The sequence below is a fragment of the Rhipicephalus sanguineus genome, chromosome 5 (genome assembly GCF_013339695.2).
Source record: "Rhipicephalus sanguineus isolate Rsan-2018 chromosome 5, BIME_Rsan_1.4, whole genome shotgun sequence".
Classification (NCBI taxonomy): domain Eukaryota; kingdom Metazoa; phylum Arthropoda; class Arachnida; order Ixodida; family Ixodidae; genus Rhipicephalus; species Rhipicephalus sanguineus.
In genome coordinates, this window is record NC_051180.1 from 154,866,759 (window position 1) to 154,889,595 (window position 22,837).

Below are 22,837 nucleotides of genomic sequence, written 5' to 3' on the forward strand. Positions count from 1 at the left end.
ACGCCAAGAGTGCCGCCGAAAAGATGATCCCTTCTTGCCTCTTTCATTCTGTTTTCTGTAGACGGCAACATAGACGGAGAGATATAGAGAGAAAGAGAGAGAGAGAACTTGTCTATTTACTGTGGAACTGTCTTGAAAGCAACCTGTGAAAGCACCGCGCATTTCTGCCACACTAAGGTAAACGTGATTGGTCCGTCACATTTTGTTTGGTGCAGCGCCCACATAGACGGGGATGAACATTAAGAAATGGTCAGGACCAGCGCTTAAAAGATGGATGCGTACCAACTAGCTGAGTTTTCAGTGCTAATTTGATTGGTCCTCTTCGTGCAGACCACGAAAAACTATACTTGAAAAGTGACACGAGTGAATTGTTTTCTATATCGAATTAATTTATTTGCTATCGAAAAGTGTAACGGGTGGCGATCGCAGACATAGTGCAGACACACTGCTGCCAGACGTCCTTTTGTCATCTTGAAAACCAGTACGTACTCTTTCTTTAACATCTAGGCTGCTTTGTGAGTTTCCGGATGTACGCCCACAAGGACAGTCGTTTCATAAGCGTGATTCTGTACATACTGGGCCATTTTTACTGCCATGGAAAGCATAAAAAAAAAAAACGGTTCGTCAATAAGAGAACTAAGCAACGTCACGTGAGGTCACGTTGATCTTGCCAACATTCAGCGGTCACTACAATCGACGCGGGAGAGATGCGGATCTAAGATTCGGAATGGCGAGAACTTGAGATTTGAAGGTTGTAAATGTAAATATCCAAGAACCTGATACACTGCTAATAAGCGCCAGTGTCAGAAACAAAATCTCGTGTCGACATCACGGAGTAATCTCATGGTCAATAAATTTGTACAATTTGCGCAAAAACTGCAGCCATGTGGTGGTACATATACACTGAAATGAGGCTTCAGCTACAGCATATTACGCCCTCATAATTTTGTAAGAGTACAATTAACGCGTCAAGTTTCACCATCCGATTATAAGGTAGCTAACATGTACCTGTTCAAACTAATTAATATCAAATTAATCCAAGACCAGATCCGGCTCGGTCAATTAAAACGGATTGTTCGAGCTCCCATTTTCTAGATGCACATTATCAGTTCTTTGCTCTGTCGAAGAAGTAAAACTAAAAAAAAAAAAACAATGGGCGTAAGAAGACATTTCGAAAGGTTTATGACAAGTGTCCCTGAGAATGATACACTTGTATCCACTTGTACCTAATTCGGATACACTTGTATCCTAACTACTACAAATATTATCCCCTATACTTTCCTTGGCGTTATTGTCTGTTAGTTCTCATTAATATTGTGTCTAACACCTGAGAATGATAGCAGCACCCAAAACGCTTGCGAGTACACCAGAATGAACTTGCCGCTACATCTGCGTATTTCGTCGGTCTACTCCCATCAGCCACTGTTACATATTCGTTACCAAGTTCCTCCTTTCCTTGCTTTTTTTTTTAAGCCAACAGGACACGGGGGCGAGGGGAAATGGCTTCTCGCGGTCATTAGATCACCACGGGGCCCATAGTCATGCACTGCGCGCGCCGCCGACGCACCATTATGCCGCCAACTTCAGCGGGGCGCGCATGTCGAAAGTTGCCACATTTCGAGATCGAGCTGTTGTTTTGCTTTGTCTCTATCGCACTGATACTCTGGCTTCTCGCTTCGCGCGAAACACGCATACACACGGGCGTATAGCGATGACTCGGCATATATGGAGCGCTTCTTCGTACTATCTGTGTGGTACACGCAACGAGGCAGCAACGAACGCGTCTGGCCTGCGCAAAGCTTTTTTGCATCTTGCATTCCAGACACGGCGACGAATGCCTATACTCAGTGCCCGCCCGACCCACTCGCCAACCTCAACGGCACAACCTGTGTTGCGTGCGCAAAAGCAGCAACCCTTGCTCCCCCTCTGTCCCTTCCCCCTCCTCCTCACATCTCTCCTAGGGAATCGCTGTTCTCCCGAATGCTACGCGGCGCGCTGCTGCTCACGCATTCGCAGCGCAGCGCGGCCGTGGATAAGGGCAAGAAGGCACCTTTCGCTTCGGGAACGAGACGGAGCGACACTTTTGAATATTTCAAAGCACGTCTCTGTCATTAAGATAGGCTCTCTCTTTCTGCTCTGCGGGGCGCAGCAGCTTGCTGCTGCGCTTTTGGAAGGGTTTCACCGGGAAGGAGCGACAAGAAAGAAACAAGAGAGCGGACCCATATATAAACTATTAACGCCGCTCAGGAAAAAGTCAACGCCCCGCTCCACTCGGCCGTGCGTACGGTACGCGTATGCGACCCCGTGAAGTGCGGGACTGTGCGTGTGTGTGTTCGCATGCGCCGCGGGATATCTTCTTTTGCGAAATCCACTGTGCACTGCGTTGAGCTCCCGAGTCGTTTGCCGCAGATAGCGCGTGGATGAGAAGACAAGAGAACGAGAGAATATAATGTGGGAGGGAGTAGGGGGGGGGGGGCGCTAGCTGTGATGAAAATCGCTTGCGGCGAAGGCCCCTTTCTTTCGTGAAGGCGGTGAAGTGCGTCGGACAGTTCGCGCGCGGTGCCGTTGTCTTACGGCTTGCGTATGCGCACGTGTTAACAATAAGCTCGAAACCCTTCTTGTCGTCAATACGTTGCCGTGCGCGCGTGCGTGTCTGTCGTCTTCATTCGCGAAGCTTTTACGTTCCACGTATTTAAGAATAAGACGCCGTAAGTGAAAACTCGGGCAGCAGCGCAAGATAAGCTGGTCGATTCCTTGTCCGATAACGCGCGCGTGGCCGTTTATCTCGAGTTTAGTAACGCCTATTGCACGCAATCAAGATGGCCATCAAAGAACGACGGAAAGCCCGCGACGATGCGAGAACAATAAACTGCAGCTTCCTCAAAGAAAAAAAAAGAAAGAAAAAAGAGGATAACCCGTGTCGTGAAAAAAAGAGAGAAGGGAATCGACCATACCTGGCGTCAACTCTTAATGCAAGTTTGTCGATCGGTCGCTCTCAAAAAAAAAAAAAAAATACGAGAAGTGTATCGATTCCCTCTCCGGTGAAAGGAGTAATAGATTGCTCCCTAATCGCCGCCGTCAAAGGCAGAAGCGTGTCTCACCTGTACCACTTGTAGACGATATCAGACGGGTTGGCCGTTGCCTGACAGTGGAAGCGAACGTCGTCGAACTCCGATATCTTGTCCGACTCCACCGTCAAGGTGATCTCCGGAGGATCTGCAGAGGCAATACACGATTAAGCAACCTTGGAAGACGGTTGCAACTTGGCGTCGAAACGCAAAAAAAACAAAAATAAAGAGAGAGACCGCATGACTGACCTCCCGGTAAGATATGAACGATCTGACAGCGAACGTCAAGGAAGAGCAGCGGGGGACGGGGGGACTTCTGGCTTTGCTGGTTTAGCGCAGAAACTTGCGATGAGGGGGTTGTACACACCAGCAAATGTGTCTGCCCCTTCTCCATAAGTTTCTGCGCTAAGCACAAATATATGTCAAGGCAGTCTGTTCTTAACGGAGAAGCCTCAACCCTTTTAGGGGCGAAGCTCCTTAAGGCGGCACCCGTTCGTCCCTCGTAGTCGTAGTCGTAGTAGTCGTAGTGCGTAACCAGTCTTACGCTTTGACCTCCAAGGTGGTGCCGGTGGGAGATTTTTCCTGTGCGTTGTTGAACAATAAAAAATTCGCAGCGTGCGCGTTAACTAAAAGCCGAATTCTTCTGTCTCTCATTCCCCATTAGCAGCCATTGGAATGTTCCAGTAGGAAACGTTAGTAGAAGTAGAAGTGTAAGTGTTAGCTAAAAGCCGACTTCTTCTGTCTCTCATTCCCATTAGCAGACATTGTTTACCTCCAAGCATAGAGTTTCATACAATAACCTAGAGAGGAAACTGGCGCTGCGATCGTTCAACCACCATGGGAATGATGGGAAGTACAGGCTTCGGATTGGATAGCGTTAGCTAGCGAACTGTCTACGGATCTTTTTCTACAGTTTCAGTTTCGTTCTTCGCAAGGCCTGGGTAGTGGGGTGCGTTTCAAAGCACTCAAGCAGCGCCTTTGTTGTACAAAGAGGCTGAAGACCGCTAGATTTCTTGGTTTGCTGCGACGCTTCAGCTTTACAGGTTGTATTTGACAGTTTCAGCAAAGCGTCGTGCACTCACCGCTGCGCACAGATGTAGCGTTCCATGTCACTGCAGCAAACTGCATCGAGTTCACGTTTGTTTGATAAGCGCGTCTTACCAAAACACGTTCAAATCAGCTTCGAAACGACGGCGAAGCTAAGTAGACGCACCGTCACGCTCCTCTGACTTCTCTGACTTCACTTCACAACAAAACGAGAGAAGCGTTGGAGGCAGACCACTTGGACAGACGCACCTGGCATCGCAGCAGACGATACGTTAAGTGCTTCTCACTCAATACAGTACTGTTATTTCTATAAATAGATAATGCGTACTTTCGAGGGAAAAACAAGCGTGTTTGTTTTAAGTGTTGTAAAGAAAATAATTCATTATATTGTGATGCCAAATCTGGAACGCAAATGCAGAGCAATGCATACCCTGGTGGTCAAATTTGTCCACGTTTCAGTTCCATATCACGGTCGCGCAGACTTTTTGCAATAAGTTTTACGTGCAAAAGAATGAAGCAAGTTTTAATTGGAAATAACTTCATATCGCTTTTGTTTTACATTCGGCAAACAAGCGTCGCGAATCTCAAGAGCCTAATCCATCCGAAGCAAATCCGAAGCCTGTACCTCCCATCATTCCCATGGTGGTTGAAGCGCCGCTCAAGGAGTCCGCGTAGACACTAGCGCCAGATTCCACTCTAGGTATTATTGTAAGAAACTCTATGCCTCCAAGGTAGTGCCTGGTGAGATTTCTCCTGTGCGTGATTAAACAATAAAAATTTTGTTCAAAACGCCGTTGATTGATGAAATAAACCAACGAAAGACGCCAGATGTTTTGTAAAAGCAAAACGAAAGAACGCCAGATGTTTCTAAAGCAAAGCGAAAAGACGCCCGCTGCTTAACGAAATACGCCAGATGTTTTCTAAAGCAATGGTTTTCTAAACAATGAAAATTCACAGCGTACATGTAAAATTAAAGTGAGCTGCAAGTCGTCATAACTCATCGAACCTTTAGTATAAACGCGCCCGATCTTACGTCGGTGATGATGTACTGGGCAGAATTCACGGAAGATTCACGGTTTACCGATGAACCTCCGCAGCTTCGCCCACTCATCATCATTCACTCCGTGGATATGCTGTGATTTTTTTTAAGCAGGAAATAGCAGGCCTCCCCCCTCAACTACCCCCCCTCCCCGTCTATTCATCTAAAAGGAGCGCCAATTCTTCCCGATATATTAGCTCAGACGGACCTATCAAGTCGTTGTTTAATGTGCAAGGTTATGGCCACAATGCTTTTTGAAGGAAATGGCGGCCGAGGACCCTTGACGTTGCTGTACAAGAACTCTTTACTTCCCCACCTTTGCCCCCGGAAAGTTGCGGACCAATGACGGGCAGCCCTGAGAAGCGCGTCATCGCTTCATTTTCATTTATGCATCCATTGCAGAGCTTGTTTCCTTTCGGACTCGCCCAACGGGGGGGGGGGGGGTGAAATTCGCCTGCCTCCTCCCTTCCCTCTTCGTTAATAGAGGAAACTGCGCACGCCTACCAGGACGTTGCTGAATTTGTTTCAGCTAACGGCGAGAGTTAAGTTCACTAACCTGTCACTACAAACCAGCGCTGCGTTAACGGCGTAGGTAACTCCGAAGGCTTAAAAGCCACCCCCCGACAGTTAATTTTAAACACACGATGCTAGGGGGACGTCGGTCTTCATAAGCAGCGCTTACTGCTCATTCGGGAATTACAACGAAAAAACATTCACAAACACAGAAGAGAAAAAACGAGGAACGGTCACATTAACAACCGTAACTAAAATTAGTTAAGCGGATAAATGTTAAGCCTAACATAACGTCGCAGAAAGGTGCATCAGATAGAGCGCAGCGGGGAGAGAATACATTAATGAAAGTAAAACAAAATGACGCAGGGTATAGTAAAGTCAAATCACAATAAAGAGAGCTCGTTATAACGCCGTCGAGTATATTTAAGTTACAAACGCGCACACTAGCGCGTGATTTGGAATGCAACGAATCGCGGCGTTGGTATAATGCACTACGGCGAGACGCCTGGCGTTTCGGAACGGACACGCCGCGGTTTTGAATGACCGCGACGTGCCATCCACGACGAATAATGGAGGGGCGGCGAACGCGAAATCGAATGAAGACGCTCCACCGGCCATGTTTGTAAAAGTAACTGCATCGCCGAACTATCTAAAAGTTGGGCACATGTGATGACTTTCACTGAACTGGTGTCGAGAGGTACAATATACTCTGTATAAGCAGCCCCTGCTTTTCTTTTTTTCTTTCCTTTTGTCGCACTTGAGAATTTTTCGAGATATCGCGAGGATTGAGAAAACTCACTTTGGTGAAAACCGCACGCCTTATACTCCTCCAGCGCATAGTACGCGAACTGTGTGTGTATATATATATTCTCAGGCGACTACATTAAAGATATTCAGGGAAGGAATACGCGCAAGATTTGCGAGGAAACAGGTGAACCGCATGACAGGAAAGTGGTGAGCGAAATACAAAGTAAAAAACAGTGGGTACGACAGCTGTGGTTAGGTGTCGCAGCAAATATACACAATGAAAGCCAACGCAAATACTGTGTGCGAGGCGAGTCGCCCGCGTCGGTCAACAGGTAAGCAGTATAACAGGAAGAGCTCGGAAAGGTGTAGCAGCAAAACCTGCGCTTACACCGAGAAGATCGCTTATTCGAAAAGAAAGAAAGAAAGAAAGAAAGAAAGAAAGAAAGAAAGAAAGAAAGAAAGAAAGAAAGAAAGAAAGAAAGAAAGAAAGAAAGAAAGCCTCGAACTTGACAGGCTGCGTGAAAAAAGTGTAGGTTCCGAGTAAATTGGAATTCCCGTCGTGCCTTGCGCGTTTCGTTCTTATTTCGCGCCGACTGCGATGGCCAACGCCGATAAGCTTGCTTATAGAGAAGTGGCTTGCCCACACAGCTGACTTTCTTCGATGAGAAAAGGGGAGAGAGAGAAAAGAGGAACGTCAGCCCGAAAAAAAAAAAAAAGAACGCCGTACTACTTCTCTCGCTACTGTAATGCGCACTGGGCCCCAGCTTTATTCGTGTCTGCGGCAACCCTCGACTGTGCTTCCCTCTCGTAGAGGCATTGAACGGTGCCACACAGTGTTACAAAGCTCGCAATGAAAAAAAAAAAGAAAGGCTTGTAAGCAAAGAAAGATAGAAAATGAGATCAAGCAGGTATCTTCAAAGACTCGGAAAGGTAATCGAATCAAAGCGAACGCATTTGGTCGAATCCAACTGCGCTCTTTCACGCTGTATGTTTCTTTCTGACTTTATTTCGCCATCGTTTTCTTCTTTTTTTTTTTTTGAGAGCACAGCTCGTTCAATAACCGCTTAGCTTCGGTATGGGATATTTTTTTTTCCGAATTTCATAAAAAGTGAGGAGTTATTCCTTCGCAACTCCGGGCCTTCCCCCGAGACGAATCCCACTTTATATTTATGCGATCGAACGCATATCCTCAAAATTCGATTAAGCGAATTTGACTCAAAAGGCCATCAGCGAAGTAAGCTGTCCGCAGTACTGTGTGTCTTTTGTAGTGTGGGTCACTCAAGGCACGCTATGCGTTTGTCTATCGTTTGAGCGAATAAAAAATTTAAGAAATAAAGATAGAGGGTGGATGAACCAAATGAGATGATCCCTCTACGATGCCACAGCATGACCTCTTGTTCTTAATACGTTTTCCACAGCACGTATCATGTCGAAATAAGACTCCTCGGCTCTCACCGCGAAAGGGGTTACCGGCTTCTAAAACAGGTCAGTCGTCGTTCAAAGGGAATTATATAGGATAGTCGAATCATGTTTCCCATGTCCAGAAAAAAAAATCCGATGCAATAAAAGGAGTTAGTTAGAACGATTTATTTTGGGTAGCGTGCACCGCTAGACAAATCGCAATTGATTCACGATTTTGAGAAAATAAAAACGAAAGAAAAACGAGGTAAATTAGCCAGGTAATTCTCGCGCGAACGTGTACACGCATCGCTTCAGAAAAGGAAAAGAAAAGTAGATGGTCGTATTATCATTGTCATAATTGTCATCATCATCAGTACCGTAATTATAGAACAGGAAAATGTTGTTCGTCTAGAACACGGCTATGGAATGCAGGGAAAAGTGTATCGTTTCATGAAGGAGAGAACAGGAGAGTGTGCAAAGACGGGGATGTTAACCAGTCTAGAATAACTGGTCTACTGCCCTGCATTGGGGAAAGGGATATGGGAGTTTGAAAGAGGTATACAGAACATTCCCAGGATTTGGGGACATCTGTACGCGGTGCCATCTCTCGGCGTCAGCAACGACATCCTGCCATAACTTAATGGGAAATAGGCGGGAAAGAAATCATACCTTTTGAAAAAAGCTATTATCAAAAACGACTCCGGGTTTTCGCAGCAGAGACCTACTGGAACATTTTGGCAAAATTGCACTATCACACTACAAAGCGTGTGGCTTTCCAAGACAATTGAACACCGCATATTAGAAAAAAATGGGCCCCATCCTAAAATAATAAACACTCTGGGAAGCCACGCGGTTTGTAGTGCGATGCTGTAATTTTAACAGAATGTTCAAATAAGTATCTACTGCATAGAACCGGGAGTCGTTTTTGATAACTAGCTTTTTTTTTCTCAGAAATGATTTCTTTTTTCACCCATTTCCCATTCAGTTACGGCAGGCTACCGCTGTCACCAACAAGAAATGGCGCTACGTGCACCTGTCCCCAAACCCTGGTCATGAGAAAGAGAGATAAAAAAAAGAGGGGGAGCACACAACATCACAGTCCTCACATGACAATATATCTATTGGTCTATAACCACCTGCGCAAAATGAACAAAAAGAAAAGCAGTTCCGAGTTTTTTAAGCGCGACAACGAAATAACGTGAAATTAGCCCCACCTTCTCGCAATTAATTTTTAATCCTCGACGAAGTGCATACTCTCGAGAATGAGGTTTAAAAGTTCGGGTGTGATCAGAGGAAAGAGGGGCGCGGCAGTTAGAAAGTCATACTCACACTTGACTTCCATGCGAATGGTGGCGAGCATGGGCTGCTTGAGCGCCTTGTTCTCGGAGCGGCAGGTGAACGTCTTGCCGTCGTGCTCGCGGCTCGGGCTGAACGTCCAGGTGAGCGCCGCGTTGGCGCGTTTGCCGTCCGACAGGGGCTCCGTCTTGTACTCGACGCCGCTGGTCACCACGTTTCCGCTGCCGTCGAGCCAAGTAAGCTGCGTTGACGAGACGAGAAGAACGGGGTTAGAACCATGACAGAGTCACGTCCCTCTTAGGGAAGCAGCGAACTAATGGTTGACCGGCAAAGCAGAACTACACTCAATCGGGCTAGAAATTTCCCAAACCTTTTCTGCTGCAAGGCGACTCCCCTCCCCCCAGACACAAACGCACAAAGAAGACAAAAGGACCTCGAATTCAGTGATGTCCCAACGTCACCGAAGTTTAGGCGCGATGTTCCTCTAGGGAACTTGGTACATGCTAGGCACGAAAACGCGGGTTCGATTCCCGACTACAGTGGCTGCATTTAAATGGAAGCGTAACGCAGAAAACGTCCCGCGTACTTAGGGTTAGGTGCACGTTAAAAAAGAAAAGTTATCAAAATCGTTTCTTCCTGTTTTTTTTATCACTTTGCTTTTACTCATTATCAGTTGTTACAATGCTAAAATTGTGCCTTAGACTGAATAATGGCTGACCGGCAAAGCCGAACTGCACTCAATAAGCCTTAAAGCTATAACTTTCTTAAACCTTTCCTGCCGCAAGGCGAATCGCCCACGCCACACCACAAAAACACACAAAGGTACGAGGCAAAAAGACAACTTTGAATTCAGTGACGTCACAACGTCTCAGGTTTTGGCGCGAAGTTCGTGAAAAATAAGCTAAGCCTTCGTTTTCTTCATTCGCGTTCCACTGTCCCCCCCCCCCCCCCCGCTGAGCGAATAAAAGTATGGAACGTTAAAACAAAGCTTCAATAGTGCAAATCGATTTGATGTTGCAACTTCAGTGCTCGTTTAGCAAAACTAAGCTGCTTAGACGAAAAAAAAAAAAACGCGACTTAAGCCACATCACCTAGAAGACAAGGAGAGTTGGCTTCTGTTTGGAACAAAGTTCTTTCCGGGGAGGAAAAGACTGCCTGGCCGCGGAATGTCGCCATAACACCCCGACTCGAATGGCCCGGGCGCAGTCCGGGAAGAGATCGCTGTTGCCGCTTCTTAATATCCCCCGCCACGCTTCAAGGTTCACCGAAACACAGCGCCACCTTTTAAGAAAGCGCGCTAAGAAAGAAAAAGACACAGGCAACCGAATCGAGGCGAGATGTCGACGCGGTTACAGGCGCCGAGACAATGCGGTTAAAGTTCACGACGCCGCGAAAAAGTTCAGCTCTCGCCTAGGGCACAGGAGTTAGCCCTGGGGATTCCATCTATTTCGAACGTCTCCTCCTCTCCCTTCCTTCTTCTACGATGCGAAAAAGTTTTCGCCACGTATCGAAGCCCACGACCACAAGGAACACTTCGCCGTTTCTGAGGCTGCGGGGTAAAAATCGAAGGCGGAAGTGCATACAAGCTTAAAGGGAGGCGCGAGCTCGCGTTCACACTCCAACACGCTTCGACTAGAAAGTCGCGCCCCCCGCGAAAACGAAGCGACTCATAGGCATTACTGCATTTCAGCCTCTTTGCCAGCGCTGCCTCGTTTCTTTCATCTGATTCCACATATATACCGGTCTGGAAGAGACGACGACAGGGGCCGAAGACGAGACAAGCGGACCCACTGCCGCGGAACGCGTCCGTACACGCTGCGATTGAGCTCCGAAGAGGCGCCTCTTCCCTTATTTCTTTCTCTCTTCCCCTCTATTTTCTATACCCGATTGTTCTTTCTTGATTATTTCGGGGATTCGCGCGCCGACGATCGATTTGCCTGAAGCGGAAAAAAGGCATCGCTTTCCACGCATTACCGTGATTGCTCGCGCATATTTCACATTCCCTTTTCCGACGGCCGGCGCCGTTTCTCACTCTTCCATCCCCCCCTCTCTCTCTTTTCCTCACTACTGCTTTCCCTACGTAGGTCTGTCTGTCTGTCTGTCTGGGCCCCTCTCCTCCCACTTCCCGATTTTCCCCACCCCGTTCGTCGGCCCGAAACGGGCGACGCGGGCGCTGAAGTGTCTACGTGCTCGCCCCGATGCAGCGGGCTGCGTCGGCGGCAGGCACGACCGCGTGTGCACCACCACGCGTTTTGAACCCCGCGAAATCGAACGCACGCAAGCACGCACGGGAATCGGTGTGTCGCCTCCAGGCACGCAGAAAGGGCGGCGGTGTAGTGTAACAGAAGAAAAAAAAAACCCGCTAAATATCGAGACTGAAAGACACGCGAACTAATTTGTACGTGTGAGTGAATCGCACGCGCTTGCCCGCCCTCTTCACGATTCCTCAAGAAAAAAAAAATGAGGGAGTCAGATAGTTGGTAGAGGGGGAGAGAGAAAGAAAAAAAAAAGGGATAAATTTATCGCGACACAATAGCGCTGCGAAATACCGGCATAGGACGAACAGACATCGCCGTGAAAGGCTGTGTGCAGATACGACGACCGACACTACACACCCTTTTGTGATCGCTCGCAATCTTTTCGCTTTCATTTTCTTTCTTTTTTTTTGATGTCGCGACGGCTCGTTTGTTTACAGATTACTTTGCCTTTTTTTTCACCTCGCCATAATCGCGCGTGCGTACGGTGTTCTATGTCTTGTCCACGCCAGGTGCCGGGTCGCCAACGTGAAGAAATACTTCGGGAAGGGTGAGTGGGGACGCGATTGATTACATGACAAATGTGGTTGCCATCGAAACACGCCGGTGCGGCCGCGAATCTCTTCACAATGTACTATATACGTCGGAATAAAAGAAGAACACTAAAACGACGGGGGGAAAAAGATAGGGAGAGAAAAAGAGTCTTGGTGATCTGCGCGGTACTGTGGTGTGCTGCACGATTGTGAAAACACGCGGCGTATGTGGCGTAAAATGCAACCCAGGCTGGCTGATAGATGACGCGCGGGGCATTTGTACATGTATTTACGCACAGTGTCGAAACAATACCACGCTGCTTCCCCGTTTTTTGTCAGGTCCGAGCTAAAACCGGGAAAACAAGCCATAAAACTATAGCGAACGGGCTTGCGATAGCGAGTTCGGGTTTATATTTTGCGTAGTACTGCCGACGTTTATGCTCTTGCTCATCAATCGTCCCTTTATAGATGCCACGCTGGGAGAACTGCGGTAGCGAGTGTGGATTTCTTGTGTTTAATGCTCAACGTGGTACTATGTGTGACGTGCGCTGGCTGAACGGAGGTTGTTGCCCCTTAGATTCGGTGCACAAGTGAGCGTTTATGTAGGACTTACTTCCGCTTCGTGGCTATATGCAAATGAATGAAAGAAGTGGCATTGTTCAAGAGGTGCGATTCTTTGTTAGACGCACCCAAATTAATCCAGCAGACAATTAAGGCAAGGAAGAAATAGGGGACATCATTTGTTGTTTTTTAACTGTAGTGCATTAATTATGGCATACGTTGAAAGGAATTAAATTCGACGAAAAGGACACCCTTTCAACGCTGGGATCCGAACCCACAACCTTCGAATTAGACGCCCGATTTTCTACCACTTGAGCTACGACGGAGGGCGTTCGCCCGTTCACTTTTGTTGGGTATTTCTGTGCGTGTAACCCATAGGAGTGTTATCCAGCGCCACTCGTAGAGAAGGCGGCGAGTGTGGAACACCTTTTTTCTGCCAAGGGGCGTCATGTGGCTCGTGATTTTTGCACGCTGTGTCAGCTGACCAACAAATTCCCGCACGATACTTAAAGGCATCAAGTATGCGAGCCGAGGCCTTCGCTACGAATGAACGAAATAAGGAGAATTTTTTGAGGGGCTCGTTTCTTTGTTAAGCACAACCAAATGAATACATCAGACAATTAGGAGTAGGAAATCAATTAAGCTTTACTTAGCTGAATCGTCTACGCCTCCTTTCCACGCTCGGTAAGTTTTATTGCTTCACCATTATAAATTGCCTATGTTTCACCGCACAGCCTTACTGTACTGTGGCAAAGCTTACTACAAGAGAACGACCAGCACGCGTCGAAGACCCTTGCCGAGGCTAACATTCACATGGTGGTGAGGCTCATTAAGTTGAAACAGCGTGTTAGTAGACGAGGGACAAGAAGAGGAGTGCACAGGTCACGAACTGAACTCAGCGCATGTCCTGTTATATTCCGCTTTCTGTCCCTCGTCTATTAAAACGCACTGTTTCAACGACATTAGCATCAACATACTCGCACAACCTACCATTTTCAGTCGGGCTCATTGAAATGAGCGATTCTTACCTCTGCGGGTGGCTTTCCGGCATGAGACTCGCAGGTCAGCTCGACGGTCATGCCGGCTGTCGTCTTCAGAAACTCGCCTTGAACGATCTTTGGGGGTTCCGGGGGTACTGCAACGGTGGCAAGAACAAGTGCCGAAATTAAAAACAATTGCATGATTCTGATTGTTCACGTTTATTAAGTCGCTAATAACATAACAGATAGAGTGTACAGTGCTTTTTAAGGGCCACTAAAGGCAAATAATTTATGTAAGAGTGAAAGGTCAATGTGTGAGAACGTCTAAAGCATGAGTAGTGTCAACAGCAGTGCTCTACTAATCGAGAAACTGAGGTAAATGTAGGACACGATGTGCGCCACGAGTGGGACATTTTGGAAATAATCCCGATGACGTCAAGAGTTCCGAGTACAATTAACCACTAGTAATCAAACTAGCTGCGATAAAAAAAAAGAACCTTCCGTGCATCACAAGACGTAATAAAATGCTGCTTGTTCGTTTCTCTTTGATTCATGGAGAAAAGAACCTCATGGCGTTACCATGGGGAACGGCGCGAGTGGTTCAAAAGTTCCGTGTTGTTGAGCTGGGCGTCTCAGTGGTAGTTTCGGTATCGCGTACTGCTGCGTGTGGTTGGCTCCCGCTATTTTCGCACTGTTGATACTCTACTGCTGCTGCTGGCCAAGCTAAGCCCCTTTACAGTGAACTATACAGTCTCGAAGGGGCCCGTGGCTGCGTCTTGGCAAGGTTGATGTCCGCTGTTGCGCAAGAAACCGTAGCGTCGGCGGCCGGGCAGTAAAGGCGGGCAACGTTGGGCACGGCAACTGCTACGTCAGAAGGCCCGTTCAGGCGGGTGATTTGAAGCGCACTAACGCAGTGCGGACTACTAAAATGTGATTTTCTTTCAAAATAAGCATTTCCTTGGTACGAAACAAGCACCACGAGATTTCTGGAACGCTATTTCAACAATCAACGTCGACTTAATATTTGCCTTTAGTGTCCCTTTAATAAGTTCCAGGTCCAATTACTTCGGATATCCAGAATATAGTAAGACAACTGTCTACTAACTATTCTGCGGAGGAACGGTTAGGCAGCGTTAAATTTGAACAGTCATTTTTATACGAAATTGACCCAGAAAGATAACTTCACACAGAATCCTTATACACATGAATACATTAATGAATACATTAACGAATACATTAACACATGAATACATTAATGCACAGGCTTCGAGCTGAAGTGGCATAAAATATTTTTTTTTTGTATAGGACACACCGCTCCAATTAACCAAAGTGTTGCTGTGGTCAAGACATGAGAAGACACAAGCGTTTGTGATAAGCAGCGACGTGCAATTGTGTATGAAGTGGCGAGAAGTGAGTGCGAACATTCGGCGAAAAGGTGACACTCATAAGTGAGCTTCCTATTGCAATGCTCTTTTTTTTATCTGTTCAGTTTTCCAATTAATTAATTAATTGCTGCATAATACATCAAAATAAAGGGTGTTCTTTACATCACTCTCTCTGCAATAAGCTATTTGCAACGGAAAATATTGTTGCTGCTTAATGCATCGAATCATGAAAAAAACATTACCCGTTCCTGTGCTTCGTTTGTTATCCAAACAACTGAGCAAACAAAAATATCGTGAACTGAAAACGCGACTTTCAAATCGACAGCAGACCGTGAACGGCCGACAGCGTGATCTGTATCCTGTTTCAAACGCAACCGAGAAACGAATTGTGACGCAACTTAAGAGGCATTAAGTACGAAGTTCCGGTGTTAGCGTGAATATTTGACCAGGTTAAGCGTGGAGTGTAGCCGGTATTGGCTTTGACCCAGCGAGATAGATAGATAGATAGATAGATAGATAGATAGATAGATAGATAGATAGATAGATAGATAGATAGATAGATAGATAGATAGATAGATAGATAGATAGATAGATAGATAGATAGATAGATAGATAGATAGATAGATAGATAGATAGATAGATAGATAGATGATAGATAGATAGATAGATAGATAGATAGATAGATAGATAGATAGATAGATAGATAGATAGATAGATAGATAGATAGATTAGATAGATAGATAGATAGATAGATAGATAGATAGATAGATAGATAGATAGATAGATAGATAGATAGATAGATATAGATAAGATAGATAGGGGAGGTTAACCAAGCAAGTTCTCCATTGGCTCCTTACTGGTGATGAGGGGAAAAGGGAGAATAATAGACAAGATATAGCAAAAAAAAACAAGAATAGGAAACGAACGAGTGTACAGTTAGTGTGAACAAACAGAATAGAACAGAAAACAGGAAAGGGCTGTCAGAGCAGCGATGCTTCCCGCACGCCTCTTTACAATCGAGAACAGGGTCAGCTGTCCGTATAACAAGCTGCTACAAAACCGACAGAAACATTTTGGTGGTGTATCCACTTCAGAATTGCAACATAATTATACTTACGGTGAAACCTATAAACCAAGAGAAGATTCAGTCTGTAACAAGACGCTCGTCGATCATCCCTCGGGACATAGTACCAATAAAAGCACGAAACAGCCATGCTGAATAAACAAGCGATCTTAACTACTCAACCCCCCCCCACCCTAATAAGAAAAAAGAATGAAGAAGAAGAACAAAGCCCGCACGAAGCAGCCGCAGCGGTTCTCATCGAACAGCCAAATGAATGATTGATTCTGGGAAAGACCTCCGACGGAAGAAATAAAAACAAAGAAAAACAGCAATGAGTGCGGGTGGCTTGTACTGGCACGCAAGTATCCGTGAACTGAACAGAAATGCGCATGCGCGTAAGATATAACGAATGATGAGTCTGCCCTTTGTTTAAGCTCCAACGATATGATCTCAAACGAACACTAGGCTTTTTTGACGTGTAGTACCCCGATTTTCCTTACCTACAGCCTACCATGCGTTTTAGAAAACTGCGCGTGAATCTCGTAATTCGATGCTTCGGTCTCGTTCGCGCGCTCACCGGTAATTTTTTTTTATTTTCTTCCTTATCTTTTCGGACACGTATACATTATCGTACCGCATTTACTCGCACACTACCAGGGCTCGATAACGCAGGGCTAATAGGGCTGAACGAGAATTAATATTGATCATTTGCTATTATAACCGTAAGATTGTCTTCATGTAATGTCATTCCAACGATGCTTTCGCATGTACGCTGGAAACAACCCGAGCTCATCCTGGAAATTGTTAATTTTTTTCTCGTAGTATGTACGACTGCTCGTTCTCTTCTGTAATGTGCAGTTGCGAACTGTGTGATATCCTAACTACCATCGCTGCCTGTATCAATCTCCCAGTCTCGTTTTCACCCTAACATGCATTTCGACTGAATCGCTGGAGTTCGAGCTGTTCTCCTCTACACCATCTCTCTCCCAGAAGAAGAAGGAGGAGGAGGAGGAGGAGGAGGAGGAGGAGAAGAAGAAGAAGAAGAAGAAGAAGAAGAAGAAGAAGAAGAAGAATTGACTTGGGCAACCCCATTCTTCCTCTGCGGGTACACGCGGTCAACTAAGAAACACCAAAGTTCATCTGGAACGGGATAGAGTCGCAAAGACACGGATATACTTGTTATGCCACCTTTTCGGCCTAACTTCCACCACGTTCACTACATGGCGGCTTGTGTCATTGGACCGAAAAAAAAAAACAAAAAAAAACAGCAACGAAAACAAGTCGATGGCCACAGAGGCGCGTCCACGGGAAGCCTGCGCCATATACCACCTCGCTGAGACAGCGGAGCAAACGCGGAAGCGATGGTTCCAGAGGGGCCTATTAAGAACAATGCGCGCCCTCTTAAATCCCTCCCCCGCGAGACATCCTTCGCGGACGGGAGGAAGGCGTCGCTTCCCCCCCCTCCCCCTCCATTTCGTCACTTCGGCGAGCATTAAAAGTTTAGCCTCACAGACTTCGGCGCGCGCGGCACTGCTCACGGTTAGCACAGCAGCCTAGCGAAGGCCCTTTCCCAGGTCTTTCCCGGCGGCCTCTTCGGATTTGTGTTCACGGCTCGGCGAAGCCTCCTCCCGAGCCGGTGGTGAAAGACTCGCGGGATTTTCGCGAAAGACAGTGACAGCGCCGCTGGGAACCGTGGCGTAGTACATATAAGGACGCAGCTGCGATGACTACACAAACAAAGAAAAAAAATATATAAATGGGGACTTTGTTAGCGAAACCCTCGCGCACGGCACAGCATACGTATAGTAGTAGTAAGTACGCTGGAACGACGGCACAGGATGACGCGGTTAAAGCGCACTGCAGCAACCCTTATTTCGGCGAGATGAGAGCGCATCATAAGTTGCCGCTAATCCAGGTGCCGTCTCGCGACGACCACAAATGAGTCTGCACTTTTCTCGCTAAGTCATCATTCTTTCTCCTCTCCCTACTCTACGCGTCCGGGTGGAGGGCTTTCGCGGCGCGGCGTCTCGCTGGCACGGCTGGAGTTGTTGACTATTAGCTCCACGAGTCTTCGGTGCCTCGTTTGCGCATTAAAAAAAAATAATTACGACCGAGATTTCACTTTCCTCATATCTCTCTTTTTCTTAGCGCCTATACTAAGAGCTTAATTACGGTTATCACGTTGCCGTCTCTAAGACAGAGCGAGAGACAAAATTTTTTACGACCGCGACTTTATCATTTTTTTTCCAAGAGGGTCGACACGCTACGCAGGGTAAACTTTATTGCGCGGGATTAAAAAAAGATGGAGGCCACGTTATTGCATCGTTTCCATTCCTAAAAAAACAAAAAAAATCGGCGTCTATATAAAGCACCACATTTCTTGACACTCGTTATCATCTTGCGCAACGAGAAGGGCCGAACGAGACTTTCATTCAGACGCGAGTAAGAACGAAAACAAAGTTAGCGAACACTTCCGAGTATATAGCAAAAGCCTTACGCAATCACGCATACGCTAATCAGGGTCATTCGAAGTTTCCTTTCACGCCATCGTTGTTCACGTTATTACTTTGAAGAGTTTCGCAAGCGAGGGTTAAGTAAAATAAGAATATGTATAACAAAAACGAAGAGCGATTGTAAGAGGCCCATCAGTTTAGTTTCCTGCCGTTCTAATCGGCGGCTCGAAGCGTTTTAAACAGCCCGCACATAATCTTTGTTTCTATTTCCCTTTTTGCTTTGCAAGGACGATGAAACGCTTTAAAAGGAAAGCCCAACAGAACGAAGTGTTCAGAGGACGATCGCTTCAAGTCTCTAAGGGATCACCCGTGGCAGTGGCAACGTTTTGACAGTGACCTTATTCGTCTGCGTATTAAGCCGAAAATGCATTTAAATTGCTCGCGTTGTAGTCGAAGAGCCGGGGAGAGACCGGGGACCTTCGATCAATGTTATTTCTCTTAATTTCTAGCTTGCCCGCATCTTTTTATATGCGTATATAAAAGGCATTTGAATTTGAACTTGAGCTTCGACGGCAACAACTGCTATTGCGCTGACGTATAGGCAAGTCGTCTTGTCGATCGCAATAAAACATTTTAAAAGGCTGGGGTTTTCCTTTTTTGTTCTGCGCATTGCTTATCACGCGTAGCCCTTCAGAACAAAACACATCGCAACTTTAGTATGTGATTAAAGGGAACATTTAAGTAAAAGTATTTCAGATGTCTTAGCAAAATACGATTCTTTGCAACAGTAAATATAGAGAACCCGGAGAACCCGTTTACAGGCCAATAAAGACGTCACTAGAAATTGTCAGACAGCCGTGACGTCACAAATTTTCATTCATGGAGTACAAATTTTACTTCTGAATTTGGGACGTCACATCGACGTACCGGTGCTGGAGTGCTGGCAGGCAATAAAAAAATGCCGTGAACTTTTTATCTTTATTAATGAACGTATTACTGGTGTATAAAATAGCGTTTCACTTTAGCCGACGTTCATGTATTTGCTCATTTGACAACATAAGTGAACTTGTTATACGGGCATGCTAATTGAAGAAAAGGAGAACTCACCAAATACGGTCAGAGGAGCGCTCCTTGATCGGATGCCTTTCACGCCTTCGACGGCGCCAACTTGGCACTGAAAGGTGGCATCGTCTTCCAGGCTTACGCTACCGATCTGAAGCGAAAAATCGCCTGAAAGAAAAGCCGAAACGACCTGTCAGGTCACGTGGTCTCACTGCCCATGCCGATGTCTTGAGAATACAAATTCACGTGAAAGGCACGACATCAGAGAAACTTAGTAATTAGGCTTTTTTCGAGACAGCCCAATTAATTTATACTGCTGCGGCTCCTTAGCCTAAACAAAACGGCCAAAAAGTAAAACACGGTGAACTCGCAGCCATAAGGAAGCTCTCTCAAGCGAAAAAAGAAGCTTTCTAATTTTTTGTACATTTCCACTTTTGTAGGATAGTCAAAACTAACAAGATGATACCCACAGATTATTTATCTTATAATTAATATCTGCAACACGATTGGAAACATTTTGCCACTCGGCGTTCCATACTAGTGGACACTCACTCACTCACTCACTCACTCACTCACTCACTCACTCACTCACTCACTCACTCACTCACTCACTCACTCACTCACTCACTCACTCACTCACTCACTCACTCACTCACTCACTCACTCACTCACTCACTCACTCACTCACTCACTCACTCACTCACTCACTCACCCTCACATCACCTCACTCACTCACTCACTCACTCACTCACTCACTCACTCACTCACTCACTCACTCACTCACTCACTCACTCACTCACTCACTCACTCACTCAATCACTCACTCACTCACTCACTCACACTCAATCAAGCGACGAGTGTCACCACGTACCTTCGTCGTCGCTTCCAACCATAGAGTACCTTGGAAAACCCGAGAGGTCGCGGTCACTGCCGAGGCCGAAGCCGTCTCTGGTCCACTGGAGCGTGCCGGCCTTGTCGATGACGCGACACGCTAGCACGATGGTGTCGCCCAGGATGGCTGACCGGTCAGTCGGCTCGATGGCGAACCGCTGCTGTGGCCGGGGACCTGCGCAAATGCAATCATTACGCATCTCCTCCTTTCTCTATTAGGCGTTCTATCAGAAGATCATTCTGCAAAACACCTATGTTCGAAGCTAAACGAGGATGAACCAAAACTGAGAGCCTGATAGATAGAGATAGCAATCTTTAATGACATTCCCGCAGATTTGAACCTAGTTCATCACCTGGCTTGCTACTCCAGGTGTCGGGTGATGATGATACCATATACAATGATCACGTATAGACACAAATAATACGTACAGTCACAAACACACATATATACATATAAGAGTCATTCATAAAGCCTCGTTAAGGCGAGTGGTCCTCAAAAACACCAATAGTGCTTTTGTATTGCGCATCGCACAAACGCAACTTTGCCACGGATGAAAATTGAAACAACATTTACTGTGTCATACTGCCGCACAGAACGTCGTTATTTACGCAATTCCTGAGTCCTGGGTATGAGGGCTATTTTTTTAAGGATTGTCTCCATGATTCTAGGCATGTAATGCGGATAATTTCAAGAGGAGTTATTACCATCGACATGCGTCCAACATTTTATGAAAAAAAAAAGTGGCAATTGAAGACCGGAAAATTGTAGGAGAAGCCAAGTTTACGCCCGCAATAAAGTTTGTGCTCCTCATACTCGTCTGCAAAGAGAAGTGTTCATTCTTCAAATCAATGGTCCCCTTGGTTGATCTAGTTTTTTTTTTCTTTAAATTGCTGTCATTCTGTCGTACAAGCCAACGTGGTAGATTAAGCGAAGTTGAAGAAAGTGTAATGCTAACTGGAACAGTTAGGCTTTATAACTGCAAGATAGGGACACTACTAAAGACGCGGTAGATAAACAATGAAAGTAATAGAGTGACAGAAGAAAATAAGCACACGTATACAGAAACACTAAACACGATCCCGACAGTTTTATCGCCACCATTCTTGTCATGATCTCTCCTACGGGACGAAGACTTCTCCCCAAAACGGGACAAAAGCTCAACACCGGAGCAGTGTTAAAATACTATAGTCGGGTGCAAATTTAGAAGCCCGCGGCATTTTTCTCCTCAAAGGCGGATGCGCACAAGGCTGCCCCAATGAGCGCGCGCTCCCGACTGACGTCATGAGCCGGACAGCCGTTGACTCCGCCTTCGGAGAACACTGCCGAATGCGTGAGCGGGACTATGGTTTTAGTCGCGGAGGAGAATTTAAGTTCAAAATTGTTCTTTAGCATAACTGTGACATCGCTGCGTCAGTTTGAACTTTTTATATTAAAAAAAGACAAAAACGAAACGAAGTGTGTCCAAAATTTTCTCACTTCGTATCGGCTTCCCCAAACGCAAGGTAAGTTTAAGCCTAAGTTTCCAACCATTCTGCTTCATCTAAGCGTGACTCCTCGATCGAGACAGATGGGTGCATGACTCACTCGAATTTGTGCGCTGCCCGCAGACAAGGCCCAGCAGCGACGCCGAAACTAGAAGCACAAGCACGACGTTCAGGGACGGCGTTGGCGGCCGGACATTGGCGGCGGCGGTCCAGCGACCCAGTCCCGTAGGCGCTCGTCTCCGGAGCTTCGTCGGCGGGTCCCTCCATCGCGGAGGGGGCGTCGTCGTGCCAGGTTCCATCGGGAAATAACGACGACTAGGCCTAACTTCCGGACGGCAGGCACGCCTTCAGAGGAACGACGGCACCTAGAAGAGGAAGAGATAGAACGACCGCTCATTAGCATTTTGATCGAGAGCAGTAACTTTTTTCCGGAGCTACTGGGCGCAAGATAAAACCAAATTCTGGACTCGCTGAGCCCAACTTCGTCCATTATTGCTTTTTCTTTATTTTCTTTCGAGTTTGAAAGATGCCATAAAGGAAAAAGAAAAGGGAAACGACCAATTTTTCCCTTTTCCTTTATTTTCTCGGACAAATCTGACCAACGTAGTAAATCCTACATTCACTTAAATGCTAAACGCGCTAAAATGCAAGCGCACGCCTGCGCGGCGCCGCCATACGCATAAAAAGAAAGTGACGTTTTTGATGACTCAGCGTTGAAGAGAAAAGAGAAAGCGAGAGAAATAGGAACAGGGACACCGGATGGGAAATTCTGATCACTCCAGACTCGCGAGTCAGGAAAAAAAAACAAAAAAAACGAAGCAAACGAAAGGCCAGAGCGTAGTGGTACTTGTATATGAGGCTATATATATATAGGGGAAGAAGCGGAACGCCTCCCGCTTTATAAGGGAAAATAAATCAGCGTATAGTTCGGCGGACGAAAGGCGGACGTGTACTCTTTGAAGCCTCCTCCCCGGTCTGACGAGGCTGCGAACGAGGGCCCAGTAAGTAATCCGGCGGCCTGTATCGCGTTCTATTTGATATTCGACAAGCACGAACGA

The 22,837-nt window shown here is 46.4% G+C and overlaps 1 protein-coding gene across 1 annotated transcript in view; it reads right to left on the reverse strand.

Annotated features, from left to right (window-relative positions):
* The window catches only part of LOC119394368 (irregular chiasm C-roughest protein), a 38,123-nt gene extending 15,981 nt beyond the window's left edge, over positions 1 to 22,142 (reverse strand). Inside the window, exons 1-6 of the mRNA XM_037661671.2 lie at positions 21,880 to 22,142; positions 20,275 to 20,469; positions 19,449 to 19,571; positions 13,489 to 13,595; positions 9,145 to 9,352; positions 3,102 to 3,216 (exon numbers count right to left, since the gene is read on the reverse strand). Coding sequence (XP_037517599.1) covers positions 3,102 to 3,216; positions 9,145 to 9,352; positions 13,489 to 13,595; positions 19,449 to 19,571; positions 20,275 to 20,469; positions 21,880 to 22,078 — 947 coding nt within the window. The 5' untranslated portion in view covers positions 22,079 to 22,142. The remainder of the gene's footprint in view (positions 1 to 3,101; positions 3,217 to 9,144; positions 9,353 to 13,488; positions 13,596 to 19,448; positions 19,572 to 20,274; positions 20,470 to 21,879) is intronic.
* Between the last annotated feature and the right edge of the window lie 695 nt (positions 22,143 to 22,837).